This window comes from Gorilla gorilla, chromosome 14 (genome assembly GCF_029281585.2).
Source record: "Gorilla gorilla gorilla isolate KB3781 chromosome 14, NHGRI_mGorGor1-v2.1_pri, whole genome shotgun sequence".
Classification (NCBI taxonomy): Eukaryota; Metazoa; Chordata; class Mammalia; order Primates; family Hominidae; genus Gorilla; species Gorilla gorilla.
The window spans coordinates 92,252,342-92,279,743 of record NC_073238.2 but is presented as its reverse complement, the minus strand read 5'-3'; the positions used below and the strand labels follow the sequence as shown (position 1 = coordinate 92,279,743).

Below are 27,402 nucleotides of genomic sequence, written 5' to 3'. Positions count from 1 at the left end.
ATAAATATCTCATGATGATGCAGCTCATAAGGGGCAGAGCTGGGAATCTGAACGAGAAAGTCTGGCTGCATAAACCCTCCACATGCTGTGCTGTCTCTTGAAGGATCCTTGGGCCATACCAATGGCTCAGTTGAGGTTAGTACTCATGGGCTTAAAATCAGGTTATTTAGCATTGTTTCCTCTTGCCATATTCAACTGGTTGGGGAGGAGGAACAGAATAGACTGAGAGTTGGATTTACCATTAGCCACGTTTACAATTCAGCCAAGTGAGTGCAACAAAGAGAATGATGGCAAGGGAGTGGAAGGGGTCTTCAAGGAAGGGGTTACAATGGGGGCTGTGGAGTTTCAGATGGGCATGGAGGGAAATGAGAATATGAGTAGTGGGGACTGTGAAAAAACTGGTAGAATTAATGGACTGGTGATTGTGATGGGGCTGAGGAATTCCTGGAATCAAAGGACTGAAGGGAGTGAGCTGGACAGAGAGAAAGCAGGAGCCAGAGAGGGAAAGCTTTGAAGTAGAAGTCTTGTAATTTTGTAGGGTATGTCGTTATTCACAGGGCAAGATCTATCAATGGCTGCAGTAGCGGGAAGAACAAGATCATCGGGGAGAAGGTCACAAAGGTGAGTGGTCGGGGAGGGGAAGGATCCTCTGCATGGATTTTGAAATCACCAAGCATTATGACAAGAGGAGGGTTTGGGAAAGACAGTGAGCCTGGTGCTGAAGTCTTCAAAGAATGAGTGTGAGTGTCTCAGAGACCTTCAGATGACTCCAACAAAGACGAGAAGCTCACAAGGGCATGGCTTCAAAGGAGATGGAGAGTTTCAGGGAGAAGGGAGTTAAAATTAACAGGAGGTGGTGATGAGAAGCAAACAAGACCCCTACCTTCATCCAGACCCTGTGATATGTCAGTTTAGAGGGAAAACAGCCCTTATTGAGAGACAGGCTGTGGAAGCAGGGTCCTCTGGAAGAGCACAACAAAAAGGTGGGAGATCATTCAGAGGGGAGGCTGAAGAGTGGAGGATTTTGGCAATGACAAATGACACGCTCAGCAAGGTGGAGTGGAAGGGTTTGAGAGCTCAGTGTGATATTAGGTTGGGTCAGGTTCAGGGAGGTACAGAGCTCTGTGGAGATGGTCCAGGTGATAAGAAATGACCTGACTGGGGTTTCATTGAGGGTCTATGGAGAGGACATAATGGAATGAGTCCTGAGAACTTTCAGCAGAGTGGTGGTGAGGCCGTGGGTGATGGATAGTGGAGCACCAAGCATGGTGGGTCTCTTGGCTCTCATGTTGATGGTGGCATTGAAGCCAGAAGAGCATGCACATGCTTGGCTTCCACACAGGAAATAGCAAGTGTCTTTTGCTGTAGTGGTTGTTGTTTTCACCCCACATGACCCCAGGGTTGCAGATGTGACAAACTCTTACCCTTCCTAACACACCCCACCATATTCTCTCCCCGCTGTGGAGCACCTCCTTCTTCCCTTCACCTGGAAATTCTCCCCTTGCCCTTCAGACTTTGGTTTAGGAGTATCTATCTCCAGTGATAGCCAAAGCCATGCTATATACATCCCTACATTCCCCCATAACAACCCTATTCACAGCACATATCACACTATTCTGGATTACACATGATATCCTGTTCCCACACTGAACTGAAAGTTCCTAAAAGGACAGCTATATCCCAAGTACTAGGATTGTGTATGGCATAAGAATGAAGGAGGAAGTGATTGGCTGAATTTCTTTGGCAGGGAGGAAATGGGTACCAAAGACGGATTTGCAACTTTCAAAATCTGTGCAAGTTTAGCTTCCTCATAAGAGAATTCCACTGTCAATCCCATTACAGAACACCTACTAGGTGCCAGGTACTTGGCTGAGTCATTGTGTTGTGTGATATTTCTGGAAGAGCAATTTACATGGAAATAGTCTTCCCATCCTGGCTTAGTGGCAGATTCTACAGTATTTTGTTTGTATTGCCACCATCTTCTTTTCTCAGAAAATATCCTTGTGTTGGGTGTATGCATCAAGTGATACAGTCTTTAGTGTATCTGTGTGGATTCATTGGTTACATGCTTTCCTTCCAGAGGCAGAGGAAAGGGGGAAGGAGGTGATCAGTCCTGGGTAATAATGAGGCTGTACAGAACACTAGATGTCTGAGGACAGGCAGGAAAGAGGTAACAAGGTGGAAAGGAGGATTACAAAAAATAGAAATGGGATGGTGCCAAGCTTTACTTATGTTACAGTCATGTTAATGACATACTCAATTTCTTCCATTTTAAAATGTCTAGGGCCTCAAAGAGGTGGGTAAATATGGGTTGTGTGGATCAGGGGAGTAGAAGTAGATCTGAAATGGTCTGGAGAATACACAGGAAAGGGAAAGATGGATGTGCAGTTATGAAGGCCAAGAAAAGCAGAGGAGCATGTTTATTTCCAAGGGTGATGCATTTATACCCCTGCTGGGCCAGGAGCCAGGCAATGCCATGTTGACTTCCATTTACCTCAAAGGAGCTTTCATTTGCATCACTGCAATGACAGCCACAGATGACAGAACTCAAGCCCTGGGGTGGGGCGGGCAATGAGAGGAGTCATTCATGTCGTGCCAGGAGCATGATGTGATGCCAAGCAGGGGGATTAAAATGCAAGAGTGAGGCAGGAAGCTGTGGCCAGAAAGTTTTGAAGAGAAGGAAACAAGAGACATTCATTGGAATGATCTTCATTGAATTCTGCTTTGAGATGCGATGTTTAAGCTTGGGTAAGTTGACTCTGGCTCTCCCCTTCACCCATCCCCAGACCCCTCAAGGGTCCTGCAGGATATATGCCACCACACTAGTGGCTATCATGATGAGCTTTCAGGAATAAAAAACGTGGATTTCATGAGAAACATGTGAACACTTGCAGACCGTAGCTCAAAGGCCAAAGCTAAAAGAAATAACACTGTAAAGAAAGCTGTCTATATTACTTCATTTCCATATGCTGCTGCAAATATCACGTCTTTCCTCATGGCTTTTTTGCATAACATGCTTGGCTCTGTAACTTCTGTTTGAGTCTGGCTGTGTGAACATGTCTATTACTGCAGCACAAATCTAGGTTGAACACAGAATCATTGTCTCTAATATTTAACTGTGAATTTTGTTTTCACTTTCTATTGTGCTTAGCCAGGGTTTCAAACTGGTCTTTCTGATGTTAAATCCCTTGTTTTTTCTCTATATCATACTGTAGACAACTAATTCTCTTCCAGGTATTTTCACTGCGAATCTATTAAAAATTGGTTGATCTGAAATATTTCCTTGCTCAAAAAGCACTTACTCCACAACTGCCCCATTCATAATGTTACGACACACAACAGTGTATGAGCCGTAACTGGGCAGTCAAAGACTAGAAAAGATGTAGTCCATGCCTTCGAAGAGCTTGGAGAATGCAAGGCACATGTTCAAAAGAATAGTTACTGTGATGATGCCTCGCTTTCTAGTGGCCAGTCAGTAAACTGTAACCTAGTAATGGAGCTTGCACTGAACTAGAGATCTAGATTCTACATTCTAGGCTAGCTTTGCCACCAACTTTCTCTTTGACTCTGGAAAAAGCTCTGTTACCCTCCAAAACTCTGCTTATTTGTCTATAAAAGGAGGAGATTGGCTCAGATCTGTGGAAGGTAAACCACTACATGAATGAGGGAGGGTGGCGCTATTGCAGGGAATCCTCAACTCCACAAGTACCTTGACGTTCATGTACTGTGCTTTTCAAAGGTATGTAGATGCTGTTGTGGTTAATAAAATTTAAATTTAAGTTGGCTCTATAAAAACATGAGTCAACTTTTATTGGTCAGTAGATACAAAGATACACAAATTTAAGTATTGCTTAAGTCATAGCAGCTTTTTGTCCTTAGATGTTTTCTCAAAGACATAAAAATATTTCAACTATTATCAAGTGAACTAAAAAAAAGTTAGCATTACTAATGAGTCTACTCAAAATGGATCACACATCGATATGTCAAACATAAAACTACAAACTTTTAGAAGAAAACAGAAGAAATTTTTGTGATCATTAGTTAAGCAAAGAGTTCTTAAACATAATACCAAAAGCATAATTTATTTAACAAAGCTTGATAAATTGGATTTCATTAAATTAAAAAAACACTTTGGCTCTCAAAAGTGCATCGTTAAGAGAATTGAAAAACAAGCCACACACTGGAAAAAATATTTGCTATTCACATATCTGACAAAGGACTTCCAAGCACAATGTATTTTTTAAAACTCTCAAAACTCAGCAATAAGTAAACAAACCAGCAGGAATAAAATGAGCAAATGATTTAAGATACTTGGGCCTGGCAAGATGGTTCACACCTGTAATCCCAGCACTTTCGGAGGCCAAGGCAGGAGGATCATCTGAGGTCAGGAGTTCGAGACCAGCCTGACCAACATGGTGAAACCCCGTCTCTACTAAAAATACAAAAATTCAGCCAGGTGTGGTGGCACGCACCTGTAGTCCCAGCTACTCAGGAGGCTGAGGCATGAGAATCACTTGAACCCAGGAGGCAGAGGTTGCAGTGAGCCGAGATCATACCACTGCACTCCAGCCTGGGCAACAGAGTGAGACTCCATTTCAAAAAAATATTTAACAGATACTTCACCAAGGAAGATACACAGATGACAAACAAACACATGCAAACATATGAAAAGGGTGTATATCATGTGTGATTCCATTATATGACATTCTGCACATAGCTAAGAGAGAAGACAGGGAGATGAGAGGACAAAGATGGGCTGCCAAGTATGAAGACAGTCCCAAGCAAAATGTTGGTCCTTTCACCCCCATCCCCCACTCCCATTGTCCTCTCCCAAACCCTACGCCACAGCATGTCCCTATCACCTATACTTCACTGTACTCAGGCCTCCCTGCCTCCCAGTCTTCTTCCTCCAAAGCCATCTTCCACTCCCCTCCACACAATGCAAGCCTCCATTCCCTCAGCATGCTCTAATTCTGCCCAGTTTTAGCAGGAAAGAAACCTGATTTATGTAATTGACACTAAGATTTGAATGACCAGAGACAGTCCCTTTAACCTGCCATGCTTCTAATTGAGGTGAAATTTACAATCTCTAGTCGATAGAACTTCCAGCAATACTAGGAGAAATTGTGAAATAATTTTTAAAAAAATCAAATTATTTGGTTTTTATGATTGGAGCAAGGTGACGTTTTTGACAGAGTGCTTGACCCTAGGTATCCTGATTCTCCTAGCTTCTTTCTTTATCCTACTTTTGAACCTAGAGCTTCCCTGCTTCCTCATATTTCCAGGAGCCCCCCCTGGCAGGGGCGGAGGCAACAGGAGCTCCAAGAGAGGGAGGAGAGGTGGGAATCTGGGTTGGGCAAAGCAGCGATGCTTTGCATTTGTTGCTCAAATGTATGAGTTACTTCAAACTAGTGTTAGGAAATCAGGGACTGTCTAGGTTGTTCCCATAGGACTGAAGAAAAAATAATTCATTGCTAAAGGTTAAGACCTTCATTTACAGATTCCGAATTAGGTTTCTCCTTGTTCTGTTCAAACAACACATTTTAAAAATAATAAACTTAAACTCAGGCTAATATTTTAATTATTTTGAATGTTTAGAATGAGCAATCTAGGCATTCAGGTAAGATTTTTAAATCACTGTATTTTGATATTTTATTGCATGTCATAGAATCTTAATTTCTACAAAAGAGATTCCAGTTAATATAAATATTTTTTGTTGTGATAAAAATAAGATGTATTGCTTTTATTTAGCATGACATCAAACTTTGTAGAGGATTTGGTACGAATAGAGTTAAAAATGTTGCAGCATAATTAGAAAGGTTACATTTTACCATTTATAGTTACAGACAGAAAAATATAACTGTAGTGCAAGGTTGCCATGGCAACTCACTTCTCAATCAGGATATTTTTTTCCTCCTCCAAGTCTACCAATCAGCTAACAGGAAGTGAAATAACCACTGTAGGAGAAGAGGTCGAAACAAATAAGGATGAGAAATTATGTAGAAAATATTTATATGGTAATTTTCCCAGATGCGTTTCTACTACTTTAATTTTATCAAATATTATTTTCTTTTCTATCTTTAAAAATGATTCCAGAAAAAAAGCACATTCATTTCTAGTGGTGGCTTCATTATTGTTCCTAAATGAGAATAATGAATAACATTCATAAATATTCATACTGTCTGTTAAGCAAGTACTTTAGTTTGGCTTTCACGAGGTTCTTAAATGAGCTTTACATGCCATTTAACCACTGAATCTCAAGTCACCTAAATACACAGTCAGAATCATTTGAATTTACCATAAACAGAATACAAAAATTTAATGGTAGGTTCTGAAATCAGAAAGAAATTCAACTTTCCAGAACTGTTATTTCTCTAGTTCCTTGTGATGCACCTGAATATTTCTCCAGATGGCTCCTATTATTCCCTCCATTGGCTCACGTCCGGCAAATGCTACCACTCTTTTAAAAGTCTCAAAAACAAGAAAGTGTTTAAGAACTTGAAAAATGAAGACATCCCCAAGTGATTGCTGACATGCTTTGCATCAGGCTTTCGGGCAGATCATAAAGCAAAAGAAGTGGGAAGAGGGGAACATGGCTCTGACCGTCTAGTAATTTTCTACATTGATGACACTTGCACTTTCTTTTGTACATATTCCAAATCTACAGCATATGGTCGGAGCTCAAATTACATAACAGCACAACATTAACTCTTAAAATAGAAACATGATATTCTAAAAGGGTTCTTAGGCTTACCACAAATTATGAGTGGATATCTGCACACAGTGTCTTACATTAAAAGACATTTTCCCACATAACATCAGATTTGGAATTACTGGATTTCATGCTACCACTAAACATAATTGATAAAGGACAAATGCAGAGAATGTCCCATGGATAGGAAGCCTATAGTTCTATGCATACAAATACACTCACATACACATGCCCATACACACCGTACCCTCTGGCACTGGAACTTCGCTCCTCCTCTCCTTTCTGCCTGGAATACCTCCATCCACACCTCCCCTTTGCATCTGGCTTACTCTTGCTTGCTGTTTAAGGCTTACCTCTGGCATTGCCTCCTTTGAGCCTACTCTACTCCAGATACAACGTCTACTGCCTCCCTCTCCACACTCCACATATTTTGTGTCTACCTTGACCTTTGTGTTTATCATACTCCCAAGGACCCTCCCTTGATGAGGGCCAGCCTTCAAGTTTAACAATCCTGGCTCAAAATGACTCCCTGGTAGAAGCTGAGTTTTCTCTCTGTACTCCTTTTTGTACTCCTGGCAGAGCCCAACAATTGTTTTGGAAAAAGAAAGAGACAGAGACAGGGAGAAACACAGAGAGGAAGAGAGAGAGGTGTTACTTAGCACGTAGAATACAGCACAACTACAAAAAGATAAATAAGATAACAGGTTGAGGGAAATTCATTGTCTAGTAGATATTAAGAAATATTAAAATCAATCTATCAATCAATATGTACTTATTGACAAACTACAATGGATAAATTAACTTGATGATTCAAAGAGTTATAAGATGATGCCATTTTGTTGATGAGTACACTGCAATAGTAAGTGATGTGTCAAAGTAATGCACAATTAATTGCTAAATGAGAATCAAAGATAATAAGCCTTCTGAGTCCAGATGACAAAAGTAACACCTTAGAGTATGAAAGCTTTCGGGAGGAAGTAAAATTCATGCCAGACTTCTTGAAGGATGGGTTGGTTTCAGATGGTAGAATCCATCGACCCACACTGCCTTCACCCTACCTACCTCTCATTACACCTTACCTTTACCATGTAACCTTAGCCCCCCAACACACCTAATGTATAGACATACATCAAAGTTCAACTTTCATTTTCTTCTCATTTAATCTTTTCTCAACAGGTATCTTCACTCTAAAGATACTACATTTTAAATCCTTGGGTTCATTCCCAAACCTAGATCTTTGGAACCTGCCTTTTACCTGAGCACACTCCTTCCTCCCCTGTAGCTGTTTATCTTTACTTGGGAATCACTGCTACAAATATATCCTGCTGGTGTCCCAGACTCTACCTGCTCAAAACAAAGCACAGTGTCAGCTGCTTAAGACCAATTAGGTACTCCCCATTCTGCTCCTATTTCTTCCCACATTGATTAGTGGCATTACTATGCTTAAAATCACCCTGGGCTTAAAAACCTAGCATTGTGTTATTTCTCTCCTTCTCCCAAATCCCACACCCCTTTGGGGACCTGATCTGTGAGTTCCCTGCTAGAAGCTCTTCCTACAACATCAGATCTCCCAGAGAATACTGATGTTCTTCTCATGCCCCCACAGTTGATCTTATGGTATGGTTATTTGTACATTCATATTCTCCAACTTTTGGGGCCATAAAGGACCCAAAGCTCCTGCCACTTTTCAGAGTTCTCTGCTCTGGGACTCCCATCATGATGCTGAGTGACACCAACTAGACATGAAAGCCCTTTCTCTGATCCCTGCTCCCCAGGAGTCCCTTCCCCCTCCTCCCTTTCTTGGTGGTGGTCTCTTTGCGGTTGCCTTTGGAGGTTCTCATGTGGTGAGTGACTCCCTCAGAAGCAAAACTTGTGAAAGCACCACCCAAATTAGGCTTGTGGTATGCCTCTGCTACCTCATGGTCATATCTTTTTTCTCCATCAGCACCCTAATCCCTGGAACTCACTGCAATGATGATTGAATAAACACAGTAAGGAACACAAAGAGGTCCATGACAGCTTTGATGTTTTAAGTGTGGGTGTGACTGAATGACTGAATGACTACACAAGAAAAATTTAATTTTAAAAAGTAGCATAGAATGCCTCTCAAAAAGTGAATATGTTGTGTTTTGTTATGATAATAAGATACTCTAAGGACAGGCTAGCGCAGGGAAAAAACAAGGACTAAACTCTCTGGCAGAAGTAGTTAACAGGAACTGGGGGGCTGGAGAGTGAAGGTGGAAGAAAGGAGTGAGGGGCTGTTGAGCAAAACAGCAGCAGGTTAAGGCCTGCAGAGAAACATCAGCCAACAAGAAATGCCCAATAATAGGGATGGCCAATATTTCATTTTAGGTAGTTTGGTGTGGGCTTCTGCAATATATTGCTACCACTCCCACCATCCCATATCTTTATTAAGACCTTATCCAAGTGGCATTTGGACACATCAAGGAAACTATAGCTGGTTTAGTGTAGAGCTGAGAGAATAGGACAGAAGTAACATAGAAGCGAAATATTGAAGGGAAATCAGATCAAAACCTGGTGATATAGTTTGCCTCTGTGTCCTCACCCAAATCTCACCTCGAATTGTAGTCCCCATGAGCCCCATGTGTCAAGGGCGGGACCAGGTGGAGGTGATTGGATCATGGGGCCAGTTGCCCCCATGCTGTTCTAGTGATAGTGAGTGAGTTCTCAGGAGGTTTGATGGTTTTATAAGTGTCTGGCATCCTCCCCTGCTTGCCTTCACTCCATCCTGCCACCCTGTGAAGAAGGTCCCTGCTTCTCCTTTGCCTTCCTCCATGGTCATAACTTTCCTGAGGCCTCCCCAGCAAGGTGGAACTGTGAGTCAATTAAATCTCTTTCCTTTATGAATTACCCAGTGTCAGGTATTTCTTCATAGCAGTGTGGCAACAGAGTAATACACATGGCCATGCCCTTTCTCACCAGTTCTAGTCAAGAGAGTATTGGAAGTTCTGGCCAGGGTAATCAGGTAAGAGAAAGAAACAAAGCATATTCGAATAGAAAGAGAGGAAGTCAAATTGTTTTTGTTTGCAGATGACATGATCCTATATCTAGAAAACCCCATCGTCTCAGCCCAAAAGCTTCTTAGGCTGATAAGCAACTTCAACAAAGTCTCAGGATACAAAATCAATGTGCCAAAATTGCTAGCATTCCTATACACCAGCAACAGGCAAGCAGAAAGCCAGTCATGAATGAACTCCCATTCACAATTGCTATAAAGAGAATAAAATACCTAGGAATACAGCTAACAAGGGAAGCGAAGGACCTCTTCAAGGAGAACTACAAACCACTGCTCAAAGAAATCAGAGAGGACACAAAAAATTGGAAAAACATTCCATGTTCATGAATAGGAAGACTCGATATTGTGAAAATGGCCATACTGCCCAAAGTAATTTAGAGAGTCAATGCTATTCCCATTAAACTACCATTATAGGAGAATGAGATGGGGGACCAGGTTAGGATGAAGAAGTATGGATTTCATTTTGAACACATTGAGTTTCTGGTGTCTTTGAGACAATGGGCAGTGGGCTACCCAAAGGCAACTCAGAGAAGAGATCTGGAGTGGATATAAATGAAGAAGTGGCGAGCACACAAATGGCTGGTGAAACCCTGGATCTGGATGCTGCTGTTGAAAGGCAGAGCACAGAACAAGAGGAGAAGAGAAGAGGGACTTGGAGCCTTTAGGAGCATCAATATTTAATGGCTTGGTAGAAAATGATGAGGAAGCTGAGGAGACTAAGTAAGAAGGGCTGAGAAATCGAAAAAGAAAGAAAATCCAGCAGAGTGTGTTGGGGGAGTGTGCTGGTTCTCGAAACACAATAAGAGAGATTTCATAAAGGCATAAAGAGTCAGTGGTGCCCTTTGAAGGGTCACAAGGTCATACAGACTGATATAAGCAAGGTCATCAGTGACTTAGGGAGAGCTGTTTCCATGAACTAATGGTGATAGGAAGCAGAAAATGGAGATGAAAAGCATCATCAACTCTTCCGAGAATGTTGGCTGAGATGGAAAGAGAGGAAGGGTGTCAGCTGAGTAGGTTTGTAAGATTAGGCTATCAAATTTTTAGGAACTACATTTTTTAAGATGAAAGAGGTTTGAACATGGAAAATGGGGAAACCAGTGAAGCAGGAATTTGATCAGAGGTAGGAGAGACAGAGGAATGTGATGAGGAACAACAGTTATAAAGCTAAAATTCTGATTCAGTCTTGATTAAAACGAAAAGAAAACATGTTCTGACAAGAAGACTTCAAAGGATAATCTGCTTGGCATATCTTGATAATTCAAAACACTCTATTGGTTATTTCCATTCTTAGCAAGAGAAGAAAGAAGACAGAAAACATCAATATCCCAGTGGCTGAAATCACAATGACCAAGAAGCAAGCTTAGAAATAAGCTAGAAGGGCCAAAGGTTTTATTTAAATTAAAAACTTTACATGCCATGTCTTGCTGTTATGAATTACAGATTCTCTTGTGAACATTTACAAAAATAGGACAAGAGACTTTCAAAGATATTCAAGTCTTAACTCCAAAATTTTGTTTGATCACCCAGGTCTGAACTCTCTTTACTGCATAACTAATGTATATCATAAATAAAATGACACTTCTCAGGAAATTTCATTTTTTCTTTAGCTATAAAATATGATAATTTTTAAAAACTCTATTTTCTCATTTCAGCTCTAGTTAACCTCACCAGCCTTGTGTTAATTACAAACATATAATTACATGTAAGTATAGATATAGATGTAGACGTAGGAATAGATATATTAATTATAAAGATAGACTAACATAGTCATAGGCATAGATATACATTTAAACAAAGGTATGATATTATGAGCTCTTCTGTTGATAAAAAAAAAAGTTTAAGTCCCTTTGGGTGTGGTTTACATTAGGCTTGTAATAGATTTTAATCAAAACACAATACAACACAAGTTTTTAATCTGAACTTGATTTCTTCCATAGTATATAAATTAAGAAAGGGACAAATGAGAGATGGGATAACCCATGGTGTTAAGGGCTACAGAGAGGTCAAGGGAGGAAATTCCAGGAAAGGACTCATTCCTGGATGACAGGGAAGTTTGATGGTCTTTTCAAGTGTGCTGCACAGAAAAAGATGTATGAGAGAAAATGAAATTTCAGGGAAAGATTAGGTGGTGAAAAAGTAAAAGCTTGCAAAATTAAGAACAGAAAAAGTGAGGGTGTCAGTCTTACGGGAAAATTCTTTTGGAGAAGATAGGAGGGGAGAGAAGGGGGAGAGATGAATACCAGTGTATTAGTGAAAGATAAAGGGAAATGTTTAACATTGAGCTATTAGCTAGTGTTATCAATCATAGTCCCCCATTTTTATCTGTTTTTGACCTATTTCCATTTTCTTTGGGCTCCTCTGGGAACAAAGATATCTTTGTGAAGCCTTTACTCCCTTTCATCTTTAATAATTGCTTCTACTTTCCAGAATTTACTAAAAAGGCTGTTTCTCAGCCCTGGGAATGTACTGGCATTAAAGGTGAGAAACAGAAGCTGTACTTTGAGCTCTTCCAAAGAAAATCACTTCAAAAATCAAAGGCATTGCTATATTGTTATTATTCTCTCCTTCCCCTGAAGGCTTGGCATGACATTATTTTCAATGCTCAAAGAGAAGTCTTTTCGTTTAGCCATTATATTAATAATCTGTGACTCTAAAAAAGGAATGGATATATAAACTGATCAACCTAGCCTAATAATCTCCTCTTTCCCTTAGTTTCAGAGCTATGGATCTGAGCCAAGAATCAGAAATAGGAACATTGTAACTCATTTCATCTTCCATGTAAATCACATCCAGCAATGCATAAATTGTCAGGGAGGGCATAGAGCCAAGTCCCATCAGCTCTGTTGAAACCGATCCACAACCTCAACAGGCATTGATAGCATGAGATGTTAATTCATGAATAATCCTTCCATGTTTTACACTGTTATATAAACAGTTGCTTTTTATAATGATATTGGAATAATGAACAATTGGAATGATGAGTTGAGGACAAAAATATGAAGTTATTTTTTAAATAAGTAATAAATATATCTAAGAAAAGTACCAGTTATTCTCTATCAAGACAAAATTGAATGGATCTTAACAATACTCAGAAAAAATAATAACTAGTTAACTCCTAGTCAACATTTTCCCCACTTAGATAGCTCCTTATATCAAAGGTATCACCCATAGCGAAGTATCTAATAACAGTCTGAGGGGAAAGAATGTTTTAAACTCCAAATGTAATTCATACATGGCAGTTCATGTAATTGGAAGTCATCTGCAGATGAGCAGGTTCTAAAATAAAACATTGTAGCATTAGGTAAATGTGAATCCAAGTTGTGACTGCTCAACATGTTCAGTAATTTGATTTAGTTATAGATAGGTAGACAGATAGACAAGCAGACAGAGATAGATTAGATAGATAGATAGATAGATAGATAGATAGATAGATAGATAGATAGATAGATAGATAGATGTAATGACAGGTATAAAAAAAGCAACTTGAGATCTTTGTGTCTATTGACCAACTACAGTTTATTTACATCCTTATAGAGCCCACTCAAATTATTGCAAAATACATGTATTTCTAAATATATCCATTACTTGGAAATGAAAGAGACATTAGAAGTCTGCACAGTAGATGAGAATTCTATAAAATAAACCAATCTAATATGAAATAAGCACATAGTTTAAAAATATTTTCTTTTCCAATAGTCAGAATTAGAAAAACTGATCCCATTGAAACATGAAAATATTCTAGAGGTTGAGACACAAAAACACCTTTGGATACCTGAAAAGTAAACTAAATAGGAGACCTGTTTTTGTTTCTGAGTTAGTGATGATATTGATTATACAGCATGATTCTTTAAAGACCAGAGTGTAGGCTCCATGTTTTGTTCACTGATATATCCCAAGATCCTAGAATAATATCTGGCACACAGCAGTGTTTATTAAATATTTATTACATTGAATTGTTGCTGGCATTCCTAGCATGGAAATTGTAGAATAAGGTGTCCTCCACCTGATCTATCATTTCGTTATAACTATTACTCTCAACAAAAAATAAAATTAGAAAATACTCATTTGTCACTTAACGTTTATGAACAACTTGCCACGCATATCCTCATCCAGTTCTCCAGGTTCTGCACAGCCTGGAGGCAGCTGGGCATCAAGAGCCCACATTGGAACCCCTGTCTGATGCCTGACTCTGTTCTCTCCCACTGTCACTGTTAAGGGTTAAGTTGTGTCCCCTCTGCCCCCAAAATTCACATGTTGAAATCCTAATCCACAATTCCTCAGAATGTGACCTTGCTTAGAAATAGGGTCATTGCAGACGTAATTAGTTCAGTTAGGATAAGGTCATACTGTAGTAGGACAGACATGATTAGTTGCTTTATAACAAAGGGAAATTTGGACTCAGACATGCACACAGGGAGAAGATCATGTGAAGATGAAGGCAGCGATCAGGTCAATGCTTGTACCAACTGGGCAATGTCAATGATTACCAGGAAACCACCAGAAGTTAGGGGAGCCCTAACAGTCCTCAGAAGGAACCAACCCTGCTGAACCCTTGATTTTGGACTTCTGGCCTCTAAAACCATGAGACAATAAATTCCTGTTGTTTAAGCCACCCAGTGGCACTTTGTGGCAGTTTGTGGCACCCAGTTTGTGGCACTCATTTATTTTGGCTCTAAGCAACCCTAGCAATCTAATACAGCCACCTACTCATTCCTAGCAGTTTGTCAGATGTCCTACCAGGGTACTTGGTAGCCCTGACCTTACTCCCACTGGACACTCTCCTGTACAGAGCTGAGAGTTCACAAGATTGCCTCCAATTTATCCCAAAACATCCACAATTACACGTTGTCAATGTCTGACATGTTCTTCCATCTAATGGCACAGCAATTACGCCTGACACCTTTCCCTTACCGTCTCCTGGTTCCTGTGCTTGAAGAGGCATTGTAACCTGGAGGGGGTGGTGGAAACCAGGACTGCCTGTTAAGAAATGACACGGTAATAAACATGGTGATTGAAAGGCTGATCCCACCCACATGTCTGAAAATAATTTGACAGTTAAAAAGACAATGAGATTATACCAAACCTTGGAAGTAAAATGAACACTATTTCATAAATGAAGTAGGAAGTAACTGTCCTATATTCTAGGCTATCTGTTCCTCCAAGTAAACCTCTTTTCTCATTTCCTTTAGCACTAAGTAACGTGGACATCTCTTTTAAAAAGAAATCTAAAGCAAATCTAGAAAATAATGACAATTGTTAAGTCTAGATAGTAAATTCATATATGTTTATCATGTTATTCTCCCTATTTTTCTGCATGTCTGAACTATTTCACAACAGAAATAACAATCTTATACTCTACTCAATATATATATATATATGTTTTATTTTTATTTTTGAGACAGAGTTTCACTCTTGTTGCCCAGGCCGGAGTGCAATGGCGCGATCTCCGCTCACCACAACCTCTGCCTCCCGGGTTCAAGCAGTTCTCCTGCCTCAGCCTCCTGAGTAGCTGGGATTACAGGCATGCACCACCACGCCCAGCGAATTTTGTAACTTTTAGTAGAGATGGGGTTTCTCCATGTTGGTCAGGCTGGTCTCGAACTCCCGACATCAGGTGATCCACCTGCCTCGGCCTCCAAAAGTGCTGGGATTATAGGCATGAGCCACTGCGCCCAGCTTCAAAATATAATTTTTTTTTTTTTTTTTTGAGATGTAGTCTCGCTGTCTCCCAGGCTGGAGTGCAGTGGCGCGATACTCGGCTCACTGCAAGCTCCGCCCTCCGCCATTCTGCTGCCTCAGCCTCCGAGTTGCTGGGACGAGGTTTCACCGTGTTAGCCAGGATGGTCTCGATCTCCTGACCTCGTGATCCACCCGCCTCGGCCTCCCAAAGTGCTGGGATTACAGGCGTGAGCCACCGCGCCCGGCCTCAAAATATAATTTTTAAAAAACTGTGAGCTAGGCGCAGGGCCTCACACCTGTAATCCCAGCACTTTGGGAGGCCGAGGCGGGTGGATCACGAGGTCAGGAGCTCAAGACCAGCCTGGCAAAAATGGTGAAACCCCATCTCTACTAAAAATACAAAAATTAGCTGGTCGTGGTGGCATGTGCCTGTACTCCCAACTACTCGGGAGGCTGAGGCAAATAATTGTTTAAACCTGGGAGGCAGAGGTTGCAGTGAGCCGAAATTGCACCACTGCACACTCCAAAAAAAAAAAAAAGAAGAAAAGAAAAGAAAAGAAACTGATAGAAAATTCTGACAAGTAAAAATATTGAAAGCATAAGTGAATATTATAGCAGCACTAGCTTCAGTTCTAACCTCAATTAGAAAGATGTCCTCACATCACTAGGTCATAATTTTAGTTGGTAGCAATGGCTAAGCAGAAAGATCAAGATATGGATGAAAACTGAAGATATTCAGATGAGAATGATATGCACTACAGAAGAAAAGGCAGACAGGAAAGCTGGATTTAAATTGTTTAAGTAGGTCTATTCTGTGAGCCGCTGCAGAACTGAACTAAGACAAGGAACGAGTCAATCAAGGCAGATTCCAGCTCAATGTAAGGAATAGGTGCTACCCAGGAGAGCAAGTCAAAGATGTGTCCCAAAATAGTGAGAGTCTTATCGATGGCTTCAGTGGCCCTGAATTATGCCCAAAATGTCGGAGGAAAGATTCTTGCACTAGATATGAGATGGAACTGACTGACCTAAAATTTCTCTTTCAAACTTAGGAATCTGATTTTACTAGGCAAAGGGTCAAGGGTCACGAAATTTGGGTTCAATGGAAAGATGAATCACATTTTCTAAGACTTTGCAGCTACAGCCAGAATTTTGTTGAAGGAAAAAACAGAATCAGTCATTTTTCTCCAGCAGCACCATGGCAAAGTCAGCCAGTCCATCAACAAACATTGAGCACCTACTCTGTACAGAGCATGGACCCAGGTACAGAAAGGGAAATTGAGAAAATTTAAAAGCACTGATGTTTGTAAATGCTTGTTTTCCATTTGCATCACAATTCATAGCCCTGGGGTTTTTTCAACATGCAAACATCTCTTTCACCATCATGTTCTGTCTCATGAAGAATATTTGGTCACCATTGCTCCAACTACTCCTCTGTGCCTGCTAATTACATAGGACTCAGCACCAGCAGAATGTGGGAGACCATGCAGAGGAGGTCGGTGGAGGAGGCAAGAATCAAACAAATACAGATGGATGTCTCCAGAAAGGGTCTTTGACTCTGCATTTGGAAGCAAGGCCAGCCCAATCCACAGAGCAGAGGCGGCATCTCCAGATACAGGCCGGTTTCAGGAGCATGGCAGCATGTGGCCCTACATTCATCATTATTTCAGGTTAAGGCATTCCCAGAAGCAGGACTCCATGAAACATGCTACCTCAAGTAGTCTGCCATTTAACATGCGAGCTCTATCATCTAAAAGATTTCCTAGAAATTCAAGGCCCTACAGGAATTGAAAACAAGACTCTCTATTTGAGAAAGAGATTGCTGGGGGAAAGAGCTGAAGTTTGGGAACAGCAGAATGTAGATGCTGGATCCCCACAAAAAAGAGGAGGAAGCTTTCTAATGCAGTCTTTCATAGTGTATCAGCAAGAGGTAGACACAGTGAGTTCATCCTACCTCTTCTTCTTTACAGGAGTAGTAGCAGAAGTGGATGCTATGGTGTTGGAGGTGTTGGCATTCAATGAACCGCCAGGTTGCCTGTTTAATGACAAGAACAACAATTAATCACACTCTCAATCTTTTTCATTTCAGCCTACCTTTGAAAAGTCTTAAATTCTACTCATATTCCTGCCTGCTCTCTGTTCATAAAATGTTTCACTTGGGGATGGAAAAACAGCCAAAAATCTTCTTCCTTAGTTGACATATTTTAGAAGTTGTCAGGTTCTCATAGAACTAGCTAAAACTAAAGGAATAGAATAAAGAAGTGATTCATAAAATGACATTAACTGTCGGAAATTCAGACAAATCAATTCTGGCGTGCTACAGATTCACATTTCTTTTATTCCTGTGATTATATTGTGACTAACTAATTATGTTGCGGTTTTTTTGCATTAGAAGAATTATTGCTTAATAAAAATTTTTAAATCATACCATCTTAAGTCTCTATCTGGCATTTATTCATATATGCAGAACCTCAAAAATGGAAGTGACCCAGGCCCATTTCAAGCACTGAGAGGTGTGATCCAGTGTATAAATTACTTTATATATAAATAGGAATTCAAAAATAAAGTAAGTTTATAAATCTGTCTGATTTGGGCTGCTTATAACCATCAGTAGTACATTCCAGGGAAAATGTGTTCCATTTAAATAGATTTTTAGCTCACCCCATGTTTTCCCAATTCAATTTTCTCTGAAGGAGGAGGCATAGATGTGAAGGGTGGGTGGGGAAGGAAGTGAGGTGTGGAGGAAGGGTTAATTATTGTGAGAGTAGAGAGAAGAAAAGTCCTGTAGGGGAAAAAATAAGGAGTCTAGATTTTAATAAAGAAGAAGAAAGAAAGGATGATCTAAGCTTTGGTGTTTGGTTAGAGTAATGATTGGCAATCTTTTTTTCTGCAAAAGTCCAGATAAGTCACATTTGAACCTTTACAGACCATTTTGGTATTGTCTTCTACTACTCAACTCTGCTAGAGCAATAGGGGCATGGCTGTATTCCAATAAAATTGGCCTGAGGTAGTTTTCCCTGGTTTTTCTTGAACACATAAAAAGAAATATACTACAATTAGAAAGAATACATACAACTTTGTTACTTCCAGTGATCTAAACATGGACATGCTCCTGGTAAGAGAGAAAGAAAGCAAAGTTTGAACAATGAAGAATGAACATTTGCATCTATTTGGAATTATTCCTGAATTTAGAGTTTTAAAAGTTAGACATTGGTGAGAGAAAGAAATAGAAAGCATCATATTTTAATAAATTTCATAAGATGATTTCATGATTTTGTCTCTTGTACTAGATTCCAAAGAATTTTTTTTCTTCTGAAAATTTAGTATCTTTTAAGCCCAATATTTTTATTTGTTGGGTTCAGTAATTTTCCTTAACAATAATAATGTAAAATTTGCATTTGCACCTATTTCATAATTTTGCCACCAGGACAACTTAAACAGAAACATAAATGTGGTAAGAATGGTGATTTGGAGCTACAAGTGCTCTTGATTCTTAAGCTAAACAACAAGGTTTTATTCTAGCCATGCACAGGAGTAATGATAGAGACTAAGAATTTACAGAAAGATATCAAGCTGGATTGAAGAATTGCAAGTACATAGGTAACACTTAGAAAAATATTATACTTGAGCCTTTCCCATAGTTAGTAGATACTGGTACCTATTGGTTAGTTGGTTATCCAAGGTATTGGCCTTATGTGTTTTAGCAGCATCATTTCTGTCTGAGATCCTTTATAAAGAAACAAGACAAAAGTCTGGATAAATATTTAAATTATCAAACTCCTTTCAGACCATTTTCATGCTAGAATAGCTTAACAACATAGCCTTTCTCTAGTAAAGAGAACTATTTTTCAAGTGTTACATTTTAGAAAATTTTTAAATAAAAAGAAACCACTTATGACAAAATCTACTTATGAGGTTGTTTTAATATAGTTTGAAATTTTATTTTATTTTTTGAGACGGAGTCTTGCTCTGTTGCCCAGGCTGGAGTGCAGTAGTGTGATCTCAGCTCACTGCAACCTCCGCCCACAGGGTTCAAGCTATTCTACTGCCTCAGCCTCCTGAGTAGCTGGAACTACAGGCACGCACCCCTACGCCCAGTTAATTGTTGTATTTTTAGTAGAGAAGAGGTCTCACCATGTTGGCCACACTGGTCTCGAACTCCTAAACTCAGGTAACCCATCCGCCTCCACCTCCTAAAGTGCTGAGATTACACGTGTGAGCCAAGGCACCCAGCCTGAAATTTTAAGTGTTATGCCTTTTGCCTGTTTGTCTTTCTGACTCATTGAGCATTTAACTCTATTTTCATTTTCATTATTTTCTAATGATATATCTTGTCAATGACAGTACTTCCTATGTCAGTAAAAGGCATCAATGAAATACTTCGTTTTTTTTTTTAAGGTTTGTGGCATAAACAATATTATGTGTTTGCGAAACACATTTTCTTTTCTTTCTGAGCAATCAGGGAGACCACATTTTCCAACCTTCATTGTAATTAAGTTGGGGCCATGTGATTGAGCTCTAGACTAAAGAGTGTGGGCAGATATGTTATCTGCCACTTCCAGACCCATTGTAAAACCTCCTGGTGATCTTCCTTGTTATTTATTCCCCCTTCTACTATGGCTTTGGTATGCATGGCAGCATAAATATGGCAGCATTAAAATATAGAAAGAACTTAGGTCCCTGAGTCACTTCATGGACTCCAGCAAATCACAATGGACTCTGATGTGTCAAGCAGTACCTTATAGTGTGTTAAACCATCTAGATTTGGAAGAGAGGAAGCAGATTTGTTAAAAAGTTACTCTACCTTGACAAATTAGTTTACTTTGACTAATACATGTAATGAGTCCAAATGATCATTAGCGATTTTAATCATTCTAATCTCATAGATCTAGAAAAGGTGTGTTCATCTGCTTCTTGAGTCAGAAAGCACAAATAAGGAAGGTTATCATTATATGCCAATGGTGGGATCTCATAACTTCGGCCCCTGTTCCTTCTTTCCTTGTCTCATACCTACTACTTCTTGCTGGTCATTTGATATGTTTTTTCTACTCTCCAGAACATCCCTACAAGGTAGGTATAATGATTTTCATTTTATAGATAAATAAATGGAGTCTCAGAGTTATTGCGTGGCTTTCTCTTGGTAACACAAGTAGAAAGTAGTCTATCTCCCAAATCGTTCACTGGGATCCAATGTCATATATTCGATTCTGTAGTATGATTGTTCCCAAAACTCATATATTAGGTTAACAGACCTTCCTTTACTCTTTAGTCACCTCTCATAGTCTCTATCATGCTACCTGGGGAATAAGTCTATCAGTGGTAATGGAGAGAACTCTAAACCACCATTCCAATATGTATGTTGATTTCTTATTGCTGTGGGAGATTAATTTTGTATTTATCCTGGAAATTAAATTTCTGTCAACTTGTGATATAAAATAGGTTGTTTTAATAAAAATCGGTCTTGGAGACTTGAAATACCAAACAATGTAATTAGCAACATGATCAGAAAAGCCGAAGGAAAAGTTATACTTTCACAATGGAGCACTAGAGGGCCTCCTAACCTAGGTTTTCCAAATTAGTTATAACCCACTGTCTCTGGATGCTACATACACATTTATTTATGTTTCTTTTGCACACCTCACATTTTACACACATAAGTATATTTTAAAGGGAACTTTTCAAATGTAAACTCAGTACTTTTCTCATATTCATTAAAACAAGTGCATCATTATTAAAATGCAAATGCACACATACCAGATATATTTGATCATCTTCCTCCTAAAATTATTTCATGTCTTACATTTTGGAGTGGTCTGTATTACAGAAGTTCAGCTCCTGCTAACAGGACTTGCCTTTCTTTACTAACCCCTGTGTTCTCTTCCTCAAATCTATTTCCACATTTAGTGCCTTGGGAATGAGCTGCCACGATACTTTGCCCAAACATACCACTAAAGTGTGTAAACAGATCATGTAATCTCTGGGCCTGCTTTTGAGGGTATAAAATGAAGGGCTTGAGCTATATTGGTGGTTCTGAATCTCAGCTGCACATAAGAATTACTCTATAAGCTTGAAAAAAAATGCTTGAGTTCCACCTCAGGCTAATTAAATCAGAATTTGGGGAGTGAGGGGTAGTAGGACCAAGGCATCAATAAAGTTCAAGAGCCCTCTCAGTGGTTCTAATTTATAGCTAAGGCTGAGAATGACCTAACTACATTGCCTGTGAGGTCTAGTCTATTTCCCACATTCCTAGGCTGTATCTCGGCTGGCCTGACATAAACGTTCAGATGCACAGCCTACAAAAGCTTAGGTTTTCCACCTTACTTGAGGCTCAATTATCTCACTTTAAAATTCATTCCTAGAAATAGGGTTTCCTTCTTCAATTAACCATCTGCAAGACCAGGATGAATGGACAGAGGTATTTTATATACCTCTTCTCTATGCACCGCTGTGGAGATGAGATCTTGTACATATACTACAAACTCATTTTTGACAAGGATGATAATTTTTAAAAGAGAAAGACCAACTCTTTAGGATACCAGCATTGATTGTCCTCTATTAGGGTGACTGACTTGAAAGCCTAGGAATAATGCAGAAGGTATATACATTTGCTACATTAATCAACACTGGCATAGTCTGAGTTTAGAATCTACTGGATGCTGTAAGTTACCATGTATTTGCTTAAAACCCAGTAGGCACCATTTTTGCCTACAATTGCAGCACATCTTTAGCTGCAGGGAGTAAACTCAACTAGCACTGGCTTGGGTACTTATGGTGCCTATTTAATAGGAGTCCAAAAGACTCCTATTAAAGATGCTAACTTTGTCCTTTACTTATGCTTACTAAGCGCCTCAACTAAATCTAAACTAAAAATTTGATTTGTGGCATTTGTACTTCAACCTGAATAGAAGTTGGCCCATTCTCCCTGTAGAGATGAGCCCTTTCCCTCCCTCCATGTAAGAAGGAACTAACAGGAGGCACACACATTGGACTCATTCTATCAGCCCTATGGAGACTCCAGTGTCAAAAAAGTATTTTCACTTTCTAAAGAGAAAGTAAAGAGCTAACGTCTCTGTCCCGGAGTGGATTGAAACTATTGTATTATTAAAATTTACAGTCTCTCCATAAAGCAGTTGCATGGACTAACGTTTTTCCACCATCAGTGTGGAAGAACCAAATGTTGGAACAAGGATTATACATATTCGCAAAAAAAAAAACCTATATTGAACTAACAGATTCTGCACAGTACCCACCCTAGCTGTACTCAAATCAGTGTCTCTAAGAATATTTCATATCAATCTACTATTAGCAAGATTTTGGAAATGCATCTAGCCAAGATTTAGTGAGATCTGAAGAAGATAATTCAATTCTTAGAGCCCTCCATCCCTGGGAATAAAATATCAGTGATTCAAACCTTATTTTGGTAAACTTTTAAATACTTCATAACTTTATTAGAAAAGGAATTTAATATGTTATGCATTCCATTTACATGGTTCAAAAGCACCTTACCTGTCCAAAGTGTCATCAGAACTGTACCGACTAATTGTAGCTTTTGGCACATCTCTCTCATTTACTTTCCTGTAGCAAACATAATTACCAAAAAAAAAAAAATCAAATCAATTACAAAAAAAAAGTTTATAAAACCTATCATACATATGGCGATATTTTGACCTATTTCAGTAGGAAATGTACATGTTACCAAGGAAAGATAGATTTGGAGTACCCAAATCTTCCAACTTGGATAGAATAAATTATGGAAAATCCAATATCCTATGCTAATAAAAGATTCTTCTCTGGCTTCTATTATTTCTAACAACAATGTAACATATTCAAATTAGGGATAAGGATACGTAAATCATACAACAAACAACACAACACTCAAAATGTTTAATAACTAATATGTACTCTTGTCAATGTTGTTTATTTCTACATAATAGGAACTCAATCTTTTATACTCAACTGTATTTTGTTTGCAGAGTTTTAGCAGTGCCATAAACCAGCACCATGGACTAAATCCATAAATGCTTTGTTTAATATTCAGCACCGTGGACAGGGTTGAAAGGGAACTTACAGGCAGAAGGAGGGGAAAGACAGGGAAGAAAGGAAAGGAAGGAAACAGGAAAAGCTGGGGAAAATGAAAAGGAGAAAGTGGGAAGTGAGAGAAAGGAAGGATAGAAGGAAAAGAGGAAGAGAGAAGAGCAATAGGAAGAAGAAGAGGAGAGACAAGGGCAAAGAGAGGAGAGCAAGACAGATGAGCAAAAATGGGGGGGGGGATTTAGAAAATAACATAAAAGAGGATAGAAGACTCAGTAGAAGGAATCGTGATCATGGAAGCAAAGGAAAGATCCTGATCAGATTGATCAAACATTTAAAAAAGCCTGTTTAATGCCTCATATAACCCTATGACATAAAGCAAGCAAGCTCTTTGGAGAATTCCCCATTATTTATTGTGTTTGTATTTCTAAGTATCATTTAAAGCCATCATATCCAAAGTATTGCATTAGAATAAGTACTAAGACTAGATACTAAAGATTTAATTTTAAGGTTGATGTGGCATATTTTCATTAAGCAACTATTTGGATGTACTCAATATAAAAAGGGCTAGGAATAGTGCAAAAAGCATATTTGCTATATTAGTAGTGGAGAAAGTAACATTTGCTATATTAATCAACACTGTTGTACTGATAAATATAAGGAAGTCTAGGATAAAATAACTATAGCTGCCATCTACACAGAGCAAGACGGATAAATCAGGTATGTACATCCAAAGACAGAAAGTAGTGAGTGCCATAAAAGAGGTTTGGGTAAGGTGTAAGGAAGTTCTAAGCTGAGAAAGCTGATTTCTAGGTATACAAACCAGAGAAGGCTTTACGGAATGAAGTGCAGTTTGAGCTGGGCCTTGGAGGGGAAATAGATGTGAACATTTTCGAATAGAGGTAGAGGGAACAGCATCAGTTAAGGCAAGAAAAAGAGTGAAGAAAAATGCCAAATACAACTCCCCCAATGTTTAATACAACCCCAGAGTGAAATCATGGTGTGGTTCACCATCGTGTGTAAATGTGTAAATGCAAGCAGGTGCTGGAGGGCCATCTGACCCCTTGCAGAAAACAGCGCCTCCCCAGACACCATCACTATGTCTCTAGGTGGCCGCTGTCTTCCTACTGCTTATCACAATAAGACATGTTTCAACATGTTATTTTCATTCTCTCCCCTCCCTCACTTTCAACTAGGATGCAAGTTCTGTGGAAGCAGGGACTTTGTTTTGTTTGCAGCTCTTAACACAGCTACTGATGCACAGGAGGCCTCCTACAGGTGCTATTTGGCTGTCATCCTTATTTGACATGTTTAAATGATCTACCAGAACATGTACATGGTCAAACTTTCCAATTGTGGATAATATGAAGGTATTATCTAAGGTGATGACAGTGTATTATTTATTTTCCTTTATTTTCAGACCCCACTCATGCCAGCTCTCTGCACACATTGTCATCTCTGCTGGAAGTGCTTCTTTCCTTGCTCCATGCCCACCAGCCAGCCTTGCCCATTTGGGAAATTTTTCCTCATAATCCTTCAAGCATCATCGCCAACACCAAAGACCACCTCCTTGGTGAGATCTCTGATTATTTAGGCAGAGTTAGTCTCCCCTCTTTTCTATTCCCATAGTGCACTCACACACCTCTACTATAGCACTTTCCGTGACAAACTTTAGTATTTTCATTTGTGGATATTTTCAGGTCAAAGATTATGTTCTATGCATCTTTGTATTCCTGGCACCTTGCACAATGCTGGCACATAGCAGGTGCTCCAAAGTGGCTGTTGAGTGGGCATCAAGGTAAAGACATCCTCTGCAGAGCAGAAAAATGACAAGTGACACCCTCTGAGCAAGTACCAGGAGAAAAATAATCTGCCCTACTCTTTTAGGGAGATTGATTCTGTGATGTTAGTTATAGGTCAAGAGGGAAATGTCTAGGGCTTACAGATTTTTGTTCCTTAAAAGACTGATATTCTACTTTAGCCACAATGCTGGCCACCATGAGGAAGGGTTCAGGAAACCAATACAATTTAAAATATGAAATAAGCATGAAAGGCATTAAGCTCTTGTTAACCTAAAACACATTGTATGTACATTAAGAATATGAAGCGTATTTCACACTTAAAAAACACAAGCATTTCTGTTCTTAAACGTTCCAGAGAAAGGTGAGTAACATAGAGGTGGCTGGACTCAAATGGTGAGCCTCTCCTTTGTTGGTGGAATCAGAGCCAGCTGAGAACCAGGCTGTGATCTTCAAAACCATAAAGACTAAGGACAGGGCCTCGGCAGAGAGTCTGCCAGATCACAGAACAGTAAATCAGATGAACTAAAGCTGGCATCAGGAAAATGAAATGGCAACTCTGTGTAGAGGGTTATAAGCTCAGCACCCTTAAAACAGGTCACAATTATGAAAAAGTTTAAAAGGGTTGACAGAAATTCATAAACAAAAGTTTCCAAAATAGACGTGTCCCAAGTGTCTGCTTAACTTTTTAAGATCCACTCCATAGAAGACATTCACACTCCCTTTCTAATTACATTTTAATGACAAACAGACACAAGCTACTAGACCAGATAAAACTTGTGTCTGATAAATAATTAGGTTCTTCTGATGGGTGTGGTTGTTTGTATGGATGTGAGTACAACTGTGTTTTGGTAAGAATATTCTCTATTTTTATCAATCTGAGATTATTTATATCATTGTGATTACTGTTTTGTCTTAATTTTTCTACTAATTTGCTTTGATCAGTCTATTTGCCACTGAGGATCAGTTCATGTTTTCCCACTAGCCCAGGAGTTTCCAAAAAGAAAGGTACTGTCCCATAAAGCAAGTGAACTCTGTAGTTGTTATTTCTGTATTTTAGACGTCCTTTCCCTAAGGTTCAGAGATATGTAATCTGGTCATGTTGCTGTTGTTGTTTGTTTGTTTGAGAAACAGGGTCTTCTTCCGTCACCCAGGCTGGAGTACAATGGCGCATCACTGCCCACTCCAGCCTCAATGTCCCAAGGTCAGGCAATTCTTCCACCTCAGCCCCTGGAGTAGCTGGGACGACAGGTGCGCACCATCACACCTAGCTAATTAATTTTTTTGTTTTTTTTTTTAGAGACAGGGTCTGGCCATGTTGCCCAGGCTGGTCTCTAACTCCTAGGCTCAAGAGATCCTCCCAACTTGGCCTCCCAAAGTGTTGGGATTACAGGTATGAGCCATAGCACCCGGCCTGATATGATCGTGTTTCTATGAGAGTCTTTTCCCTGCCTGTCAGGAGGATCACCTCAGTGGGATGCACAGAGGGTTGGTTATGTTCTGCCTCCAAGTCATGGTTCTGGAGAGGCAGAGTTTCCTTGTGGAAACCTCTGATGATATCACAGATTCTCCTTCACATGCCCAGAACATCAGGGAAAGCCCGAGGCATGCTGCAAATATTCAGCTGTCTTGAACAAGTCTTCTCTGAAAACTACCATCTTTGTGTTTCTGCTCATGATGTAACATGTCTAAACACCCACCTGTCCAATGCATCATGGGAATTATGTCGGTTGAGCACCACCCTACCGTAATTTTCATCTCTGCAAAGAAAGAACAAAAGTATGTCACATAGAAAGTTACCACAATGTTGACTAAGCACTAAATGAGAGAGACATGCGGGCGAGCTCCCAATTTTTGGCAAGGTTAATTAATCTTACTTCAGTTGTGAGAACACAAAATTATGTATCTATTTTAACCAGTCACCACTTGAAAGAGCATGAGAAAAGAAACAAGTTTGTCAGTACAAATGATCATTTATCCCATGAGGTTTCCACATGATTCAACAATGAATGAGTGTTGTGTTGTGTTGTGTTGTGTTGTGTTTTATCAGACTGTGGGAATATGAGCCCATTTACTTTATATGTATTAGAAGAGTCCTTTTTGGCATGAAGTCAAATACAAAAGCTTTCCACAAATTGTGTTTA

General features: G+C 39.5%; 1 protein-coding gene across 19 annotated transcripts in view; it reads right to left on the bottom strand.

Annotated features, from left to right (window-relative positions):
- The window catches only part of SCEL (sciellin), a 169,363-nt gene that overhangs the window by 58,405 nt on the left and 83,556 nt on the right, over positions 1-27,402 (bottom strand). For 14 of the 19 annotated variants that reach the window (XM_055359654.2, XM_055359648.2, XM_055359655.2 and 11 more), the window contains 6 exons: positions 26,959-27,018; positions 22,935-23,003; positions 19,087-19,155; positions 18,502-18,540; positions 17,383-17,463; positions 14,664-14,729 (listed from right to left, as the gene is read on the bottom strand). In XM_055359654.2, the coding sequence (XP_055215629.2) occupies positions 14,664-14,729; positions 17,383-17,463; positions 18,502-18,540; positions 19,087-19,155; positions 22,935-23,003; positions 26,959-27,018 (384 nt within the window). The remainder of the gene's footprint in view (positions 1-14,663; positions 14,730-17,382; positions 17,464-18,501; positions 18,541-19,086; positions 19,156-22,934; positions 23,004-26,958; positions 27,019-27,402) is intronic. The other 5 variants (XM_055359665.2, XM_055359666.2, XM_055359659.2 and 2 more) reach the window with 2 other exon arrangements.